At 37.4% G+C, this 20053-nt stretch overlaps 1 protein-coding gene across 2 annotated transcripts in view; it reads left to right on the top strand.

Annotated features, from left to right (window-relative positions):
- Positions 1-20053, top strand: part of CMPK1 (cytidine/uridine monophosphate kinase 1) — a 37802-nt gene that overhangs the window by 16798 nt on the left and 951 nt on the right. Inside the window, exons 2-6 of one of the 2 annotated variants that reach the window (XR_008419657.1) lie at positions 9440-9586; positions 14664-14816; positions 16057-16133; positions 16378-16474; positions 17230-17346. Coding sequence is in view for 1 of the 2 variants with exons in the window: in XM_053895667.1 (XP_053751642.1) it covers positions 9440-9586; positions 14664-14816; positions 16057-16133; positions 16378-16474; positions 17230-17271 (516 nt within the window). In the remaining variant the exon portion in view is untranslated. Of the gene's footprint in view, positions 1-9439; positions 9587-14663; positions 14817-16056; positions 16134-16377; positions 16475-17229; positions 19563-20053 lie in introns of those variants that run through there. The other variant, XM_053895667.1, reaches the window with a different exon arrangement.

Below are 20053 nucleotides of genomic sequence, written 5' to 3'. Positions count from 1 at the left end.
TTATTTTAACCAATCTGATGGGTGGAAAATGAATCACATTGTTTTAATTTAAATTTTCGTGATTACCAGTGAGGTTGAACATCTGTTCTTTTCTTCTTTTCTGTGAATTGTTTATTCTTATCCTTTGCCCATTCCTGTATTTTTTTCTTTATTTGTTAGTGTGATTTTTTAAAGTTTATTTATTTATTTTGAGAGAGACACATGTGTGCATGTGCGCGAGTTAGGGAGGGGCAGAGAAAGGGAGAGAGAGAATCCCAAGCAGGCTCCACGCTGTCAGGACACCCTGACTTGGGGCTCAACCTCACAATCCATGAGATCATGACCTGAGCCGAAATCAAGATTCAGATACTTAACTGACTGAGCCACCCAGGTGCCTGAGTATGATCTCTTTATGTACAGTATATATTACCCTGTCACCTTTGTATGGTGAAAACATTTTCTTCCATGCTCTAGCCTGTTATTTGATTATATTTATGATATCTTTCTTTGTTCATTAAGTGTTTATTATTTATGTTGTCAAACATAAACCTTAACTGGCTTGGTTCTTGTTTTAGAATGCCTTTTTCTATCTCAGGATTATTTTCCTCCAGTACTGTCATAGAGTTTTTTTGCTTGTGTTGTTTTAATTTTGCATATGGTATGATGTGGGTATCTAATTTAATTTTTTCCCAGGGTACCTAGTTGCACAAGTATCATTTATTAAATAGTTCTTTTCTGTGTTGAGTTTTACTCTATGCCAATATGGGGCTCAAACTCACAGCCCCAAGATCAAGAGTTGCACACTGTACCAACTGAGCCAGCCAGGCGCCCCCGCTCCTTGAATTTTAGGTGCTAAGTCTGTCATTTATTGAATATCCATTTATACTTACTTGGCTCTGTTTCTGGACTGTTCACTTTCATTGTTCTGTTTGCCTATTTTTACACTAGTATACTGTTTTAATTACTGTAGTTTTATAATATTTTATGCCACATGGTGGGACAAGTCCCACTTGTAGTTGTTAAAATTATTTTCAGTTTTGGCCATTCTCTTCTCACATTTACTCTGATAAACTTGAGAATCCGTTCATTAGGTTTCATTAAAAAATCAATTCCAGTTGAATTTTGATTGAGGTTGCAATAAATTCATAGATTAATTTGTGGAATTTTAAAATACTTACAGTATTGCATCTTTTTGTTCAGGAACACAGAAGCAAAGAATGCCTTGTTTATTTATTTATTAAAAAGATTTTTAAGTCAGTTTTTTGCCCAACATGAGGCTCAAACTCACAACCCCAAGATCAAAGGTCACATGCTCTTTCTTCTGGCTGAGCCAGCGAGGCAGCGCCCCATACCATCTTTTGATAATAATAGTTTCAAGGGTTTCTAATTTCTTTATATAATTTTTACACATTAGTTGTAGGCTTAATCCTAAATTTATGTTTCTATTGCTGTTTTGAATAGGATCTTTTTTAAAATGTGTATTTTCTAATTAGTCATTGCTAGTGGGTTTGAAATTGATCTGTTTGTTTATAAGAAGATAGTAAGCAAGATAAATTCTTGTTCTCATAAATTTTTAAATGTACTCAAATATATCACTGTTGCCATTTGTTGGAGACTGTATTTGAGGCTATTTGCATAGTGGATTGGACTGTCATTTATCATACTATACTTGTTCTATACTTAGTTGTTATTATTATTGCTTTTGTTCCTTTCCTGTGTACATTTCGTATGCTGTTGAGCCAGTTTGGTAGTACTTTTCCTTTGTTGGTATGCAATTTGTTAGGGTAGCCACTGATTATTGTGGACTTTGGAATAACTGGAATGGGATCTGGGAGTTTGCGCTCTCATGGTAGGTCTTGAATCTAGCAATGTTTTTAGGAGTATGTTCTTTAGGAGACACCTCTAGTTGTAATAGCTAATGATACTATGCTGCAGCTGATAGTGTAGTGTAGGTATTATTTCTGGTAATATAAATAATAATTCTGTTTCACAGATGAAGAAACTGAGCTCTAAGGTTACATAAATTTTCCAGTGTCACACAGGGTTGTGAGCGTTTAATTTTAAGACTTGATCCCTTAACTTTCAGTTCGGTGTTCTGAGTATGTGACTTCATGCAAGGTTCTTTTCTTGTGGTTGTTGCTGGATTCTGTATTTCTGTAGCTGCATTTTGCCATTAGTATGGTAATTTTGCAGATGCTCAAATGCTATGTTTGCATATATTATTGAATTCAGAGTTTGTTATCCTTTGCACATTTTACTCAAGTTGATTCGTAAATCCAGATAAATTCTAGCCCTTAAGGAGAACCTGAGCTATTAAAATGTGGTTATTTAAAAACTTTTTTTAATGTTATTTGTTTATTTATTTTTAATTTTTTAATGTTTATTTACTTTTGAGAGAGTGAGAGACAGAGTGCAAGGTGGAGAGGAGCAGAGAGAGAGGGAGGCACAGAATCTGGAGCTGGCTCTAGGCTCTGAGCTGTCAACACAGAGCCCGATGCAGGGCGATGCAGGGCGATGCAGGGCGATGCAGGGCTCAAACTCTCAAATTGCAAGATCATGACCTGAGCTGAAGTCAGATGCTTAACCGACTGAGTCACTCAGGTGCCCCATAATGTTTTTTATTTATTTTTGAGAGAGAGAGACACAGAGTGTCAGCCGGGGAGGGGCAGAGAGAGAGAGAGAGAGACACAGAATCTGAAGTAGGCTCCAGGCTCTGAGCTGTCAGCACAGAGCCCAACGTGGGGCTCAAACTCATGAGCCATGAGATCATGACCTGAGCTGAAGTTGGACGCTTAACCATCTGAGCACTCAGGCACCCCAAAATGTTGTGGTTATTTTGAGTCTTTTTACAAATTGCATTCTCAAGTATCTCTTAGGGTGGCTTTATTACTTTTGGTATTCCCCAGGTAAATGATATTCTGATTTTAATGTTATTTATTTTTTAAAAATAAGAAATACAATTAGGCCTGCTTAATATTTTAAAAACTCTCTTTCCTAAGGTGAAATAGAGAGGCAAGGGCTTCATGTAAGTGGTTTCATTTATGTCCTCCAAGTGTTCTCACAGGAAATGAATTAACTGAACTCTAGGCTCTTAGGCCACCTGCAACAATATTTGGGTTTTAGTGATATGAGTGTGTAGCTTGTAGGCTCTACAGTGACTATAAGAATTGATCATTCAGTTAATAAGATCAGAGAGTGGTTTTTTTTTTTTTTTAATTTTTCTTCTTAAGGTTTATTTATTTTTGAGACAATGTGGGAGACAGAGTGCAAGCAGCAGAGGGGCAGACAGAGGGAGACACAGAATCCAAAGTGGGCTCCAGGCTCTAAGCTGTCAGCCCAGAGCCTGATGCGGGGCTCGAACTCACGAACTGTGAGATCATGACCTGGGCCGAAGTCGGACGCTCAACCGACTGAGCCACCCAGGCGCCCCCAGAGAGTGTTTTCTAAGATTAACAAGACATCTGTACCTATCCATTAATGTTGGAAGTTTTCAAATTACTGCCCCTGAGCTCCTGGAATCCCATGAGGTTTCTGGGCCTGGTCTTCATCTTTGACCATTTTCCATGCCCTTCTAATATAGGGAAGACAGATTGATTCAGAATGAATGAGATGAATTAAAAGAAAAATACTGGAAATGACCAACTGGAATGAAATTGGAGTGTGAAAATTCCAATTCACAGTTGCTATAGGGACCATTTGGTATATCAATTCACAGTTGCTATAGGGACCATTTGGTATATAAATCAGGTACCCAAATCCTCAGTTATCTGAGGATTTTTGGAAACTGTTAGAGGAATATGCAGGCTTACAGAAATGGGGAAACAGTGTTGGGTGGCTTCTAACTCACCTTTGCTCTGAGTTTTGTTTATTGTTCTGTCTTCTTGCACTGCCTCTGCAGAATCAACTTCTTCCCCCAGCAGACAGTGCTGGTAAAGACTGAATTCCTTAGGAAAAGCTATGCAAGATGAAGAATTGTCTTACTGGTTAATCGTACAGCTCAAGTCACTTTAATGTACAAGTCACTATTGCATCCTATTTACTTCCCCTGAAATCAGCACATTGCCTGGCACTTCATAGGCACTCAATAAATATTTATGGATTTAAATTAAGTTCCAAGTATTGCCTGAATTAAGGTTGTCTTCTAGGAAGAGCAAAACATTGAGGAAAATGAATAGTGTTGTAATTGTGTGCAGTTGAATGGATTATATCCCTCTTTTCAGGGTATAAGCTTTTAAAATATCACTCTTTAATTAGAAAAAGAACTATGCTTCATGTTAATTTAAAATCTGTCTGCTAAAGCTTTTTGTTTAAGAAAAGATTTAGCTCAGTTTATAATTTCTGTAGTTTATAGTTAATATGTAGATTTGCAATTAAATAGGCATGGTGAAGTGCAATTCATGCATTTGGAAATACAGCAAGGGCAGACTAAAAATGAGATTGGAAATCTACTAGCAATTTAAATCAACTATTACGCTCAGCATTTCTTGCACGGAACAGTTGTTTTTTTTCCTTTCTTTTAATGCTAACCTTTCTTTAATGGTGATTATAGGAAAGACCCTTTCTCTAACCCTCTATAGGTAAAACTGGAAGGAACCTTAAATGTTTGACCAGTTTTAAGCATCTGGGCACTGTGCAGCAGTTTTTACATTCCAAGTAAAGTAAGTTCCCCAAGACTGGCAGATTCTGTTCTTGGAAGGTCCTTATCAGACATCTCATTTAGAGTAATTGGAAAAAGTTCTATTGGAAATGCCTTTGAAATAAATGAGAGCCTTACATAAAGTGTTGCTGGGAGGCTGTAGGCTCTAAAGCTATTGTTTGCAGCAGGCACCAGACTAGTGAGTCTGGATGGCTTGGGATAGTCCTTGAAGCATTTCTGGGTGTGCTGCTGAAGGTACATTGTTGACAGTACAGAACCAAAATTTAGATTTTAAGGGTCACTAATCTTGTAAGGAATGCAAAGTAAACTTAGTCTTAAATGCTTTAAAGATGCATCCACTATTTAAAGGATACCCAGTAATTTTAACTCACACAGTTGCATTAAAAATATATTTGTAGCAGGGCACCTGGGTGGCTCAGTTGGTTGAGCGTCCGACTTCGACTCAGGTCATGATCTCACAGTGCTGACTGCTTGCTTGGAGCCTGGAGCCTGCTTCAGATTCTGTGTCTCCTTCTCTCTGCCCCTCCCCTGCTCACGCTTTGTCTCACTCTGTTTCTCAAAAATAAATATTAAAAAAAATTAAAAATACTAAAAATTAAAAAGATGTATATGTATATATATCCATATATATGTATATATATACATATATATATATATCCGTATATGTATATTTGTAGCTAATATATCTGCTATGTTCCCTCTCTTGTGAGGCTCAGTCACAGTCTGTGGTACTTTCTAATTGCCACACTAACAGGAGGAGGTGTCTGGCATCTGGATCTCTTCTTGCCTCCAAGGACTTGCCATTTATGCATCATTTTTACCTTGAACTCTTTTTTTTGTTGTGGTTTTGTTTTTTATTGTTTTTTTCGTTGTCTTCGTTCACATAACACCATATTACCTAAATTTAGAAAGAAGGAAAGATGATTGCTAAGAAGGGAGAGAAGTCCATCAAGATGATTGGAGATTTGATACCATAAATTGTCAACCTTCACCTAGTTATAATTACACAGAGTGCCATTCTGTCCTTATTGAGAACATGGTGCTTTTTTTTTCCTTCCTTCCAAGTCTTAGTATATGGTTTATAAAAATTTATTGAGTTTTCAGTTTCTTAAAGGAGAAAATGAAAGTAAAAAATTTAGACCGTTACTCTAAATGAATTGAGTTTATATATTTGTCACTAGAAAACTATTTTTAGTTGAATAGTAGGTTGTAATTGTATTTATTGTAGTTTATAGTATTTATAACCTGCTGTGGTTTTGAATGTTGTTCTTAAGACTGCAGTTAGTGACCCACTAGGTTTTAATTGCTAGGAAATTCAGAAAATGTGAAAGAGTTTTGGTTAAGCCTGAGAAAAAGCCATTCTTGCTTTCCTCAGAATTGGCATCAGTGACTACTTAATGACAACAGAATGCTTTAAAAACATGCTCTTTAAAGTCTAGCTGTTATTAAAATACCATAATAGCTAGTATGTAAGTGATAGTTGCTTTTTGTTGTAGAAACTCTGTGGTAAGAGGAAAGCTTCAGCAAAATCCTTAAGAAAAATATAGTATAAAAAAGTGGTAAATAGAGGATTTTTAAAGATGGAATGTGAATGAACAGTAGGAAGACACATGTATAGATTTGACATCGTTCTAATTTAAATTCCTTGTTTCCTTAGACTTTGCAGATAAGGTTGTTTTCTCTCTTTTTGACCAACTGTGTGTGATTTTTTTTTTTTTAAATATCATTTGTATACTTCAGTTTACAACTAGTTTCTCTTTTAAAAAAGTGATATGCCAAAACCTACTTTAATGCAATATAGAGCTTACAAATTTGAGTGCTCCAGTGTCAGGAAATAAACACTGTATATACTAATTTCTAAATTGCTAGCTGGGCTTCTAAATGTATGTTGTTCATGCAGCAGAGGCAATCTGTACAGACCGATCTGTGTGGTTTGTGTTTCACTAAGCATTTGCCATTGTTTAGTACTGTTTGTCTCTGCATTTATTCAATATTACCATATGCTATAATCTCTAGGCCAGATGAGAACATCCAGCAAGCATAGACTTCCAAGCAGAAAACAAAGTAAACTGTAGGAAATGGGACTGCTATAAAATTTTATGGACACTAGTTGCAAACTGCTTTTTGAAAATTGTGAGTGGGAAAGTGGGTCACGCCTCATTTTTTTTATAAGGCCTTTTCTACAACACCCATTTTCAGAAGTTTGCTTATGCTTGGTGATCAAAATAGGCATTTAAAAATGGTGTGTGGAAATAATTTTAAAATAACAGTTTAAATAAACATTTTGTATTTCCATTTTCTGTAAACGATGGGAGGGTTTTTTTTTCTTTAAACCCTATTATAACAACTAAATACACTTTTGATTATTCTAATGGTAGGGACTGTGTGACTAAGAGACATGAGTGACACTGCAGTTTTGTTTATTCTCCTCCAACTTTATGCCCAATTTTAGTCAGCAAATAAACTATTTAGAGTTTGTTTTCCTTTGCTGACTACCTTACTGCTAGCTTAGAACTAGTTCGGCAAGAGTAAGTTTAGCCAACAATGTTTGGAAATAGAAAAGGGGTAAAGAATGTAAGCCTTCTGTAATCCAAAAAAAGAAGACTCACCATAACCTGGGTAATTGAGAGAGTTTTTATGAGTGCAATTGAAACATTGTACTTTATTTATTTTTTATTTTTTTTAATGTTTATTTATTATTGAGAGATAGAGACAGAGCATGAGCATGGGAGGGGCAGAGAGAGGAGGAGACACAGAATCTGAAGGAGGCTCCAGGCTCTGAGGTGTTAGCACAGAGCCTGACACGGGGCTCGAGCTCACAAACCCAGCGACATCATGACCTGAGCTGAAGTCAGACCTTAACCGACTGAGCCACCTAGGTGCCCCGAAACATTGTACTTTAAAAGTAGGAGGTGGGATTGTAGGCTTCCTCAAATCTTAATGTTGGAATTAAAGATAAATTTAAGATCTTAAACGTTTATTGCACACTTAAGTATGCATGAGATAAAGTCTCATTTAGGGAGTCTTAAGAATTTGGGGAGAGATGATTTTTGTAACCAAAAATTGAATATAGTTCTGAATGCCCTGATATTTGAGAGTAAGAACGTTGTAAAAATAGATTTTAGGGGTACCTGGGTGGCCCAGTAAGCGTCCGACTCTTGATTTCTGCTCAGGTTATGATCTCATGGGTTTGTGGGATGGAGCTCCGTGTTGGGCTCTGCGCTGACTGTGGAGCCTGCTTGGGATTCTCTCTCTCCTCCTCTCTCTGCCCCTCCTTCCACTCACATGGTCTCTCTCTCTCTCAAAATAAATAAATAAAAACTAAAAAAAAAAAAAAAGATTCTATAGTTCTTTTGACTTAATAAAAGGGAATGTATATGTTCATGTAGAGGAAGAAGCTTTTCATTATTCAGAATGGTCTCTTAGATCAGCATTGTTTTCTCATTCCAGTCATAGGGAAATGGCAGAGCAATACTGTAGCTTTTTTGTTGTTGTTTTTTGGTTTTTTTGTTTATTTATTTTGAGAGACAGAGCAGAGGAGAGGCAGAGAGAGAATCCCAGGCAGTCTCCGTGCTGTTAGGGCAGAGCCTGAAGCCTGATGCAGGGCTTGAACTCATGAACTGTGAGGTCATGACCTGACCTGAGCCGAAAGCAAGAGTCGGACACTTAACCGACTGAACTGCCCAGGCGCCCACAATACTGTAGCATTTTATATGACTTAATTCAACTACTACCCTGTACCCTGCACCTAGTGCATCATTTATAAGTCCTACATAATAATGATCGTCACAGTCATAATTATACTACTGACTTTTCGTTGGCTAGTCATAGCTATTACCTCAGTTAAGCTTCTTGATTGGTCTTTCTATAAAAACCATCAAAATGAGTACATATGCATGTGTGGGTGTTTGTGTACACACATATAAAATGGTGTATATATAATATAAAAAATGCTTCTAGCTTATTTAAGATAAGTATCTTCATAATAGCAATGAAGTAATTGGTGACTTTTATCCCCTGCTATGTGCAGGCTTTTTGGTAGGCAATGTATATACATTATCTTATTTAGCCATAACTTATAAAATAGCTATGTGTATTCCCAATTTACAGATGAGACCTCTAGTTGCAACTAGAGGAGGAAGAGGCAGTGGACTTTGAAGAAAGGTAAGGAAGGTACTGGTCTAGGTAGAGAGACAGTGATACAGTGATAGGTAGAGAAGGCTCTATTTGATTAATGTGACCACTCTCGAAGCTAATTTTGTGTAGGAGGTAGGACTTGTGCTATTTACTGAGAAAGGGAACAGACCAGAAGAATGGGGTTAGTGTAAATGCTGATGAGTTCAGTTTAGGTGTATTGAGTTTAAGGAACGGAAGTAGAGATTTTGTAGAAGGTGGATACAGCCAACACTGGTAGGATTTTTTATTTTTATTTTTTTTGCCTTGAATTGTATAGGTTTTTGTTATGCATTTTTGAACATTATTAATGACATTTAAACTTTGTGTTTTGTGAGGGATTATAATGAAATGTTAATGCCTTGAATAGTTACACAAATTCCTGGATGATTTTGTGGTGTGTGAACATTGTAGCCACCATGCCCTACCAGGTTAAGAGTATTTTTTAAGCAAATTTGATTGTATGAAATCTCTTTAAATGTTTAACAATTATTTGTTTAATGTACAAGCAAAGCTTATTTATTGTAGAAAAATTAGAATATAGAAATTAACATGAAGGAAAAAAATTGATAGTCCTATCATTGGGTTGAATATATTCTAATTTTTTTCCCTATGTGTTGTTCCTTTCAGAAATATGGCTACACACACCTTTCTGCAGGAGAACTCCTTCGTGATGAAAGGAAGAACCCAGATTCACAGTATGGTGAACTCATTGAAAAGTACATTAAAGATGGAAAGATTGTGCCAGTTGAGATAACCATCAGTTTGTTAAAGAGGGTAAGAAGTGAATGCCAACCAGTTCAAACCAGCAAGGAAATGAGAAAGTAAATCTACCTTTCCTTTGAGTAATGAAAAAAAATGAGAGTACTAAATTTCTTGCTTGTGGTATGTGGTCACGGTGTTTGAGAATGGCAGAACTAGAAATTCTACTTTTCACCTGGGAAGAAATTGGACAGTAGCAAGCATTCTCTGCCTAGAACTAGGATCAGCTACAGCTGAACTTAACATCCATATGTGTGTACTTGATCCTTCCCCAACGTGCAGAAATTGTCTCACTTCCATTTCTGTCTTCTTCCTTTCTTCCTTCCCCTCCTCTTCTTCCTTCCCCACGTCCTTTCCCTTTTCTGTTTTCTTGTAAGCCTTCTTTCTTCCTTCCTTCATTCTCCCCCTTCCTTTTTTTCCTGCTTCCCATGACCCTCTCATTGTTGCCGGTCTCTCAATTTCGATGTTTCCTTTTCTGGTGAATGTGTCACCATCTTCAGTGTGAAATGCCAAGATTAATAGCTATGAAATTATAATATGTCCCATCTTAAAAACAGAGATCTTGGATTTACATGGTAACTCTCCACTATAGATTTCTTTCTTTTTCTTTCTTTCTTTCTTTCTTTCTTTCTTTCTTTCTTTCTTTCTTTCTTTCTTTCTTTCTTTTTTAATATATGAAATTTACTGTCAAATTGGTTTCCATACAACACCCAGTGCTCATCCCAAAAGGTGCCCTCCTCAATACCCATCACCCACCCTCCCCTCCCTCCCACCACCCATCAACCCTCAGTTTGTTCTCAGTTTTTAACAGTCTCTTATGCTTTGGCTCTCTCCCACTCTAACCTCTTTTTTTTTTTTTTTCCTTCCCCTCCCCCATGGGTTTCTGTTACGTTTCTCAGGATCCACATAGGAGTGAAACCATATGGTATCTGTCTTTCTCTGTATGGCTTATTTCACTTAGCATCACACTCTCCAGTTCCATCCACGTTGCTACAAAAGGCCATATTTCATTTTTTCTCATTGCCACGTAGTATTCCATTGTGTATATAAACCACAATTTCTTTATCCATTCATCAGTTGATGGACATTTAGGCTCTTTCCATAATTTGGCTATTGTTGAGAGTGCTGCTGTAAACATTGGGGTACAAGTGCCCCTATGCATCAGTACTCCTGTATCCCTTGGATAAATTCCTAGCAGTGCTATTGCTGGGTCATAGGGTAGGTCTATTTTTAATTTTCTGAGGAACCTCCACACTGCTTTCCAGAGCAGCTGCACCAATTTGCATTCCCACCAACAGTGCAAGAGGGTTCCCGTTTCTCCACATCCTCTCCAGCATCTATAGTCTCCTGATTTGTTCATTTTGGCCACTCTGACTGGCGTGAGATGATATCTGAGTGTGGTTTTGATTTGTATTTCCCTGATAAGGAGCGACGTTGAACATCTTTTCATGTTCCACTATAGATTTCTAAGACTATTTATTAACAGGTTTTTTTCATATATAAGAAATAGTGAAGGAGAAATGCAAGAGTGAGAACAGTAAGAAATAGTTGAAGCCCAATGGAAAAGAGATATCTGAGCACCAGGACAAGAACCACAGAACCTTGAGGATGAGGAGTAGTGGCTCATTTACATACATTCTTACCTTTTGTTTCAGAGATGGGAGTAACCTGCTTCCACTCCAGAGTGTATCCTCCCCTATTCTCTGGATTTAATGCCTTTTTCTCCACTTTATCACTAAGCACTGTGAAAAAGTGGTCTGCATTTTTCACTTTTTTACTTCCTACTCTTCAACCCTTTGGAGTCAGGTACTGTTTCCATCTTCATTGAAATGATTCTTGCTGTTGTTACCAATGTTCTTCCTTATCAAATCTAGGGGATATTTGTAGTCGTTTTTCTCATAGCAGTTAACTCTATTCATATCTTCTCAAACCTTCTTTGTTCTCTGTGATACCATTTTTTTTTATTCTTTCCTACTTCAGTGGCTGTTGTTTCTTCTTTTTTTTTTTTTTTAAATTTTTTTTTTTTTTTTCAACGTTTTTTATTTATTTTTGGGACAGAGAGAGACAGAGCATGAACGGGGGAGGGGCAGAGAGAGAGGGAGACACAGAATTGGAAACAGGCTCCAGGCTCCGAGCCATCAGCCCAGAGCCTGACGCGGGGCTCGAACTCACGGACCGCGAGATCGTGACCTGGCTGAAGTCGGACGCTTAACCAACTGCGCCACCCAGGCGCCCCCAGTGGCTGTTGTTTCTTATGTTTCCTTTGATAGCTCATCTTCTGCAAGTTTCTAAACCATGATGCTTCTCAGGGTTTTATCCTTGGTTCTCCTATCCTTTTATACATTTCGTGATGGATGGTTTTAGCCATGCCCAAGGCTGTCACTGTGCTAATAAATGCTAAAACCTACAGCACTGGCACACATCTTTTTTTCTGAACTCCAGACCTATATTTCTGACTACTAGACATCCATCTGAATATTTGACAAGTATCTCAGCGTTATCAGCATAACCTCTAGAATGTGATCACCTTTTATTTCTTGTCCTGGTCAATGGTTCTGCCATCTGTGCAGCTGCCCAAGCCAGAAACCTGGGGCCATCCTGTATTTTCCACCTCTTCTTCACTTTCCCAAATCCATTCAGTGAGCACATCTTCCAGTGACTTTCCTTTTTTTAAGTTTATTTATTTATTTTGAGAGAGCAAGAGAGAGTGCAAGTGGTGAAGGAGCTGAGATAGGGAGATACAGAATCCCAAACAGGCTCCATGCTGCACCGTCAGTGCAGGGCCTGATGCGGGACTTGAACTCATGAACCGTAATCATGACTTGAGCCGAAACCAAGAGTCAGATGCTTAACTGACTGAGCCATCCAGGCACCCCGATTATCTTCCTCTTAACCCTCTTTGACTTAGTCTGTTTTCTCTATTACTACTGTCACCTTAGTTCAGATCCTCTTTTTCTTACCTGGACCATTATTGGAGCCTCCTCATGAGTCTTTGCCTTTAATCCATGCTTGTCCCCTTCTAGCTCGTCCTTCATGGTACAGTCAAGGTGATTTTTTTCCAGAAGGTGATGTAAGCATATTCTTTTGCTTAAAAGTCCTTAGTGGTCCTCTGTTGCTTCCAGGATAAAAACCAGTTCCTTAGTGTGACATAATAAGTTCTTCATTAATCTTGCCCCTACCTACTTTCTAGTCCTATCTCCCACTACTCTCTACATGTGTCCTAATATTCAACTGTCTCAGCTTACTTCAGATTCATCAAAGCTGTTATGCTTTCTCATTTCTGAGCCTTTATCTATCCAGTTTACACTCTTTGGAGTACCTTGATCCCTGTCTGCTTACCACTTCATTATTTAGGACTCCATGGCCACCTACCTGGTAAAGCTCTCTCTAGCAGTTTCCCAGGTAGTTTGTGCTTAATTTCTTTGTTTTATCATAGCATCCTTTCATACCTCATCATAGGACTTAGCACATTTACTTACACACACCTGCTGAACTATGAGCCCCCAGGAGCCATGAGTTTGCTCTTCATGTTCCCTGGTTATAGGCCTTGAGTAAATGTATGTGATGGTGGAATATTGATGCACCTCTTCAGGTATCTTCCACTACCATAATTGGGGTAGAAATGCTATAGCAGGGGCCCAAAAACATTCTGTGATAGTTTTGTATTATTGGAGAATATTGGAAAAGCTAGATGATGGGACAAAGCCAACCCTCAGACAAAGAAAGGAATTAGGGGGCCTGACAGCCCTCGCTCTTTTTTAAGAACTAGGAAACAGTTTGAGCACTGAGGGGACTAGATGTTGGTGTCTGGAATAGAGGCTGCTCTGGAGTTGGTCAAAGTCATGTGTCAGCGTGTACCCAATGGGGGCTGGCAGTGGTGAGGATTTGGAGACTAGAGATCTGCATCTCCTGTCACATATTGTCACATTGTGCCCAAATTCACACTGGCACAGGATGGTGAAACGTGCTGCTCTTGCTATCTTTCTTGAGTCTGTTCTTTCCTCTGCTACCTGTGTTTTGGGTAGCTTAATTAGCTTTAGTTGAAAAAACTATTAACTTTATACTAATAATTAATGCTGGCAATCTCTTTATATTTGTCCAAGGATTTTTTGCAATTGGACTTGAATTATTGCAGAGAATCTTAATTCCTGAAGAAGTAGCATTCTTCTTAGCACAGCAAAAATGACTTGGGAGAGAGAAGAGGAAGGAATAGGGTCTCTGGTGGCTAGAGCAAAGATACTGGTTAATGCCTATTTTCTTTTTGCTCTTTATAACTTTGTGAATCTATATGTGAAAGTAATATATGCTTACTGTAGAAAATTCAGAAACTGCACGAAAAAGAAACTGTGTGTATGTCTATTAATACGTATAAATGGGGAAGGGGTATATACCATAACTCCACCAACTTGAGGTGACCGTGTTACTACACTGGATCATCTTTTTTTTTTTTTTTTTTTTAATTTTAATTTATAACCTAAAAAAATTAAAGAAAAATTTTTTTAACACTTCATTTATTTTTGAGAGAGAGAGAGACAGCGTGAGCGGGGGAAGGTCAGAGAGAGAGGGAGACACAGAATGCAAAGCACACTCCAGGCTCTGAGCTGTCAGCACAGAGCCCGACGCGGGGCTCAAACCCCCGATGCGGGGCTCGAACCCACAAGCTGTGAGATCATGACCTGAGCTGAAATCGGATGCTTAACTGACGGAGCCACCCAGGCGCCACCCCCGCTTCCAAAATTTTTTTAATGTTTATTTATTTTTGAGAGAAAGAATGAAAGTGGGGAAGAGGCAGAGAGTGAGGGAGACAGAATCCGAGCTGTCAGCACAGAGCCCAATGCAGGGCTCAAACTCATGAACTGCCAGATTATGACTGGAGCCAAAGTCGGACGCTTCACCAACTGAGCCACCCAGGAGCCCTGCGTGATCATCTCCTTTAAGTCTTGTTGTTGTTTTTTTCCCCCATGCGCCCTCCACTCTACTCATGATTTGAAGAATAATAATAACAAAGCAAACACTCATATATCCCCCCCCTTCCTTAAGAAGTTGTATTTTGTTAATGTTATATTGAACCTAAATCTTCCTTTTCTTTTAGGAAATGGATCAGACAATGGCTGCCAATGCTCAGAAGAATAAATTCTTGATTGATGGGTTTCCAAGAAATCAAGACAACCTTCAAGGTTGGAATAAGACCATGGATGGGAAGGCAGATGTGTCTTTTGTTCTGTTTTTTGACTGTAATAATGAGGTAATGAAGACCTTCATCTGCCCACATGGGGTTTAACCAACTGATGGTCAACTATTAAAGAAAAACAAAGTGATTTTTTACTTATATTTTATATCAGCAGCAGTATTGCTTTGAACTGGTAAATTGGTTGGATGGAACAGCACTGTATTGCTGTTGGACTATTAGAAACTATTTGGCATCAGCAACCTTGTGGACCTAAAATTTGCTTTATTTTCAAAATAGCAGTACTGTGTTTGTTTTAAGAATTGACTTGTACAATAATGTTAGGTAATGAAACTGCAGTGTTACCTCATAGGTATGCACTCTTATCAGAGAGTATCTTGCCTTAGGACGTTAGGACAACATTTTTGGGAAGTTGGGAAAACTTTCTATTTTTAAAGAAACATACAAGATAGCTTGATTTGTCTTCTAAGAGTGAAATGATCTTGCAAAAAGCAGGAAAGCGTTCTTTTTCTTTCTGGCACTTCTAATAACATACCCAGACATACCTTTGAATAACCAAATTTCTCAGAGTCATTTAATTAAAAGGCCTGACTGTTTAACAGCTGCAGTAGAACTTCATTAAATTAATGCCAACAGCCTGGAAGAATAAGAATCTAAAGAACTGCCTTGAAGGAAGTTGGCTATTCTTGGGCTGAATTGCAAATGTGCCTCTGGTGGAGAGGCTTGCTGCAGCCTTTGAGTTGTTTTAAAATGTAACTCTCTTTTTCCAACCCCCAAAAATATGTTTTCACTTATTCTTCAAAGTTGACTTTAGAATGTTACCACAGCTTTATAACTAAGGAATGTTTATTCACGATTAACAAGGGATACTTTATTCAAATGCAAATATGTTGACTCTTAAATATTTGGATATTTATGGAATTATCAAAAAGTAAGCAAAATGGAACAAAGTTTGAGGCATGTAATTGATACCTAATAAGTTAATAATATATCCTGGATGGAAGCATACACATACAGATCTTCTTTTTATTGCGGTTTAAAAAAAAGTACACAGGAAAAACTGAGTCATGAATGAATTCTTATTATGCTCTGTGCTTATTTAACCTAGTTTATATAAATTGAACCACATGTTTAAATTTAAAAGGACTTTGCATGTTGATTAATGAATTAGACAAATTAGTTTTAATGTAGGGTTTTTTTGTGATCTCTTCAAACTTTGTTCTCATTCAGGTTAAAAGAATGGCAAATGTGAAATTCACATCTTTTTTTTTTTTGTACTATTTATTTCTCTTTCTAGATCTGTATTGAACGGTGTCTTGAGAGGGGAAAGAGTAGTGGTAGAAGTGATGACAACAGAGAGAGCTTGGAAAAGAGGTACTTTGCAGACTTTACACATCACCACCTTGGGCTCATTTTGGAACTTGAGTCACAGATTAAATACCTGCCTCATTTTGGTCCAGAAAAAGAAACTGGCATGCTTAAATATGTAAATTGTGTGGTCTAAGGAGATGGTAAGGGAGTCGGTTGGGTTGGGTCTGGGTTGTGCTCTGAGCTGTTCCGTAACGTGGGGGAGAGCGGGTGGATGCTTAGAACCTTGCAATATGTGCTGCTTTTGCAGAATTCAGACCTATCTTCAGTCAACAAAGCCAATTATTGACTTATATGAAGAAATGGGGAAAGTCAAGAAAATAGATGCCTCTAAGTCTGTTGATGAAGTGAGTATCCCTAGCTTGCCTTAAAAGAAAAGTCCAGTAAAAATGTGATTTGGGGGACAAGGGATAGGTAGGCAGGAGAAAAAGAAGTATGACAGATTAGTTTGTTTGCTTTTCAAGACCTGGGAGACTAGGTGAAAAATGAGATTTTTTTTCTCCTTTTTTGAATAGAGTCTAAAATAGATTTTACAACTTCAGACTTGTTCTTCCTAAGAAGTGGGTGGTTTATTAATTCCAAACCTCTTTTCTCAAGCACTGGAAAATTGGCATTTTGAGAACTGTGATTTGGACCACATTCATCTTTTAAAATCTATAATGTGAATGGCGAGTCCTCTAGAGCAAGGGCCCCAGGCAGCTTCCATCTCTTCGTCACAGAGCACAGAGCCCCAGGGGCGCAGGGCTTCTGCGCCCAGCCCTTCCCTCCCACTCTGTAAAAATCCTGATCTCTAAACTGCTGTGCAAGCCCTCAGTGCCCAGCAGCTCTTTTCTAGTGTCTCTCTCTCTCTCTATTTTTTTATTTTCTTATTTTTTAAATGTTTTTTTATTTTTGAGAGAGAGAGAGAGAGAGACAGACAGACAGACAAAGCACGAGCTGGGGAGAGGTCCAAAGGAAAATAGATGAAACCAAGGAATTAATGTATTTTTTTAAATGATACATCTTGAAAATTAATAAAAAAATGGACTTCTAAACAGGAACTTAGCCATATAGTATTTTAATAATACTTCCTTTTTAAATTACTACTCTTTGTCCTTTACAGGTTTTTGATGAAGTTGTGAAGATTTTTGACAAAGAAGGCTAACTCTAAACCTGAAAGCATCCTTGAAATCATGCTTGAATATTGCTTTGATAGCTGCTATTACAACCCCTTTTTAAGGCAATTTTAATCTTTCATAATTACATCTCAATGAATGGCTGGAAAGTATGTAGTAAGACAAATTAAATTTTTTATCTTCAATTTTTCTGGTTACAGGAGTAGACAGTGAATTCGGGTCTAACTTCATCTTAGCTATGGTGCTCACAAAACAAAGAAGGATATCAGCTAGTTCTTTGTTTTTCCTCAAAAAGCATATCCCTTTTATAGTGTGTGCCTTCTGTGAGCAAAACTCTGTAGTCTGTGTGTATATCCCTTTAGTAATTACAACATGTTAAGATTAGGGATTCCCCACTTCCTTGTTTTCTTGTAGGTTTTACATTTCCAACCTGTTAAGCGAATTTGTGGACCAAATTCCAAAGGAACTTTTTGTGTAGTCAGTTCTTGCAAAATGTGTTTGGTAAACAAACTCATAAAATGAATTCCTAGAAGTGTTTTAGTATTTATCAAATAACTGACCATTTCCTACAGAAAGATAAGAAAACTTAAGGCTTTGTTTTATTACAACTTATACAAAGTTGTATGACAAGGCATCTTCTTTGCTTCCAGGGATTGGGATGGGGTCGCTGGGGGTTCAGAGCCTGGGAGAATTGTCAGCTTTATTCTGACATAAATCTGAGGGTAAGGGGCAGGATCACATCAAATGACATGTGTTCCTGTGCTCTATTATATAGTGTTATTATTAATGATTAAACTGATCTTAACAAAATTCCTAGCAGGGGAACCTTGAAATGCATGTACTGGGTTTATGGTAAAATGATTTGGTTAGCATTTTAATAACATTTCATTCAGAGTTTTTTGTTTTTTGTTTTTATTTGTTTTCTAGATTAAATGTAGGGTTGGTATGAAGTAAAAAAAAATCTAATGGCTAAATTTCCCATTTGTGTTTATTTTCTTGAATACTTTTTTTTTTCAGTTATTTAAGGACATTTAAAAATCATTGCACTTTGGTCAGAAAAATAATAAATATATCTTATAAATGTTTGATTTCCTTCCTGGCTACTTTTATTTAGTAAATTCTTTTTTGGCATCATGTTGAAGCATTGAAAGGTACAGAATTTTAAAAAGGCTATTTTAAAAAGGCTATCGAGTCCAAAGGAATTTTCCCTTAAATCCATTCTTCCTTTAAAAAATCTCTGAGAAATTTGTGTTCCCCTTTCTTATCTTTTTCTGCCATTACTAATGAAGAGTTATTTCCAAGGTTCTTCATGTGAGATTTATTAAAATGTTTCTCATTTTTAGCACTTATATTGTTTGGTATACAGGGTTAAATAGGGTAAGGAATTTTGTTTTTGTTTAATTAGATTTTATATTTAAAGTCATTGGGAATAGGAGCGCCTGGCTGACTCAGTGGTGTAAAGTATGTGATTTTTGATCTCATGGTTTGAGTTCAAGCCCCACATTGGGCGTAGAGTTTACTTAAAAAAGAAGAAGAAGAATTTGAAGTATAAAGTCATTGGGAATAGTGAGGACAACTTGTGGATGTTCTTACATTATAATAGGTTCATTTATTTCTATGTGTGTTATGAAATTCACTTATTAATGATATATTTTTCAACATACTTGCCATTAGGAAACAAAATATAAGGGATGGATCATATTAGCCACCAAAATTTGTATTGAGATTATCTTGGTTTCCTGGAAGAGACTATAACAAATTCTTGTGTGGTGATTTAGTTCAGCAGATACAGAGGGATTTTGCTGGTGGTTTAATCAAAAAGCTGCAGTATGAAGCAAGAGTAAAGACTATAAGGTTTTGAGAGCATTCCTGCTCAAATAAGTGAAGAAATTCATCAGATGGGGGAATCTAAATGTTTATACTGATTTTGGGAAGCAAACGTGAGGTTTTTAAGAAGACTGCTGAGACGAGGCACTTCGCTTCCTTTCATCACACAGCCTTTTGTGGCATTTGAGAACACAAATCAAGAAACATCGTAATTACGAAATTATGAGCCTTTGCTAGTTTGCTTTTGAGTAGAAAAACATGTTGGCAATATTGTGTTTAGGATTTGACTGAGATACATCGGACTTCATTAGTTTAGTCATTCCGTTTGTTAAAGTCACCAAGGAGGTTTTCAGTTTTGAAAGACCTTAGTGGAAGCTTTGCTTTTTTTTGCTTTTCTTTCTTTCTTTTTTTTAAAAATTAACTGACATTTCCTGATGTTGGATGTATATGAAATTACTTGGTAAATAATCCTAATAAATTTTGTGCTATGGCGTTTGCTGTTTCAGATTTCCATTCTCTCAAGTATATTGAAGACTGAGAAGTATCCTGTATTTAACATGTGGGTTTACAGCAAAAGCAGAGTTCAGGATCCAGGAGAATTTTCTGCTCTGTATTATGTTTGCACATCTTGAATTAAGTAGAAAGCATGACTTTATCCCATTCCTTCAAGAAGTAATCTGGATCAAGGCACAAGTATAGCCTATTTCATTACCTACCTACAGCAGCAATTGCTTGTCTCTTTGAGGGGGAAATTGGCATCAGGCTATGTCTCAAGATGCCTCAAGGCAATGTCTCAAGATGCCTTGGGGGGCTTGTGTCTTTGTCATGTAATTAAGTAGTTGCCTGACACTCTGGAGATAATAGTGACTGAAAGTATTGGCCAGAGTAGGTCAGCTTTTTTTTTCCCCTGGAGGTTTGGTCCTTCTTCAAACTCATAATAATTGCACAAGCTGTAGGTGCTACAAACACATACTCTGCCTTCCA

Source organism: Panthera pardus, unplaced genomic scaffold, assembly GCF_024362965.1.
Source record: "Panthera pardus isolate Hobbes unplaced genomic scaffold, ASM2436296v1 HiC_scaffold_11, whole genome shotgun sequence".
NCBI lineage: Eukaryota > Metazoa > Chordata > Mammalia > Carnivora > Felidae > Panthera > Panthera pardus.
This window is presented reverse-complemented; position numbering and strand designations above follow the sequence as displayed.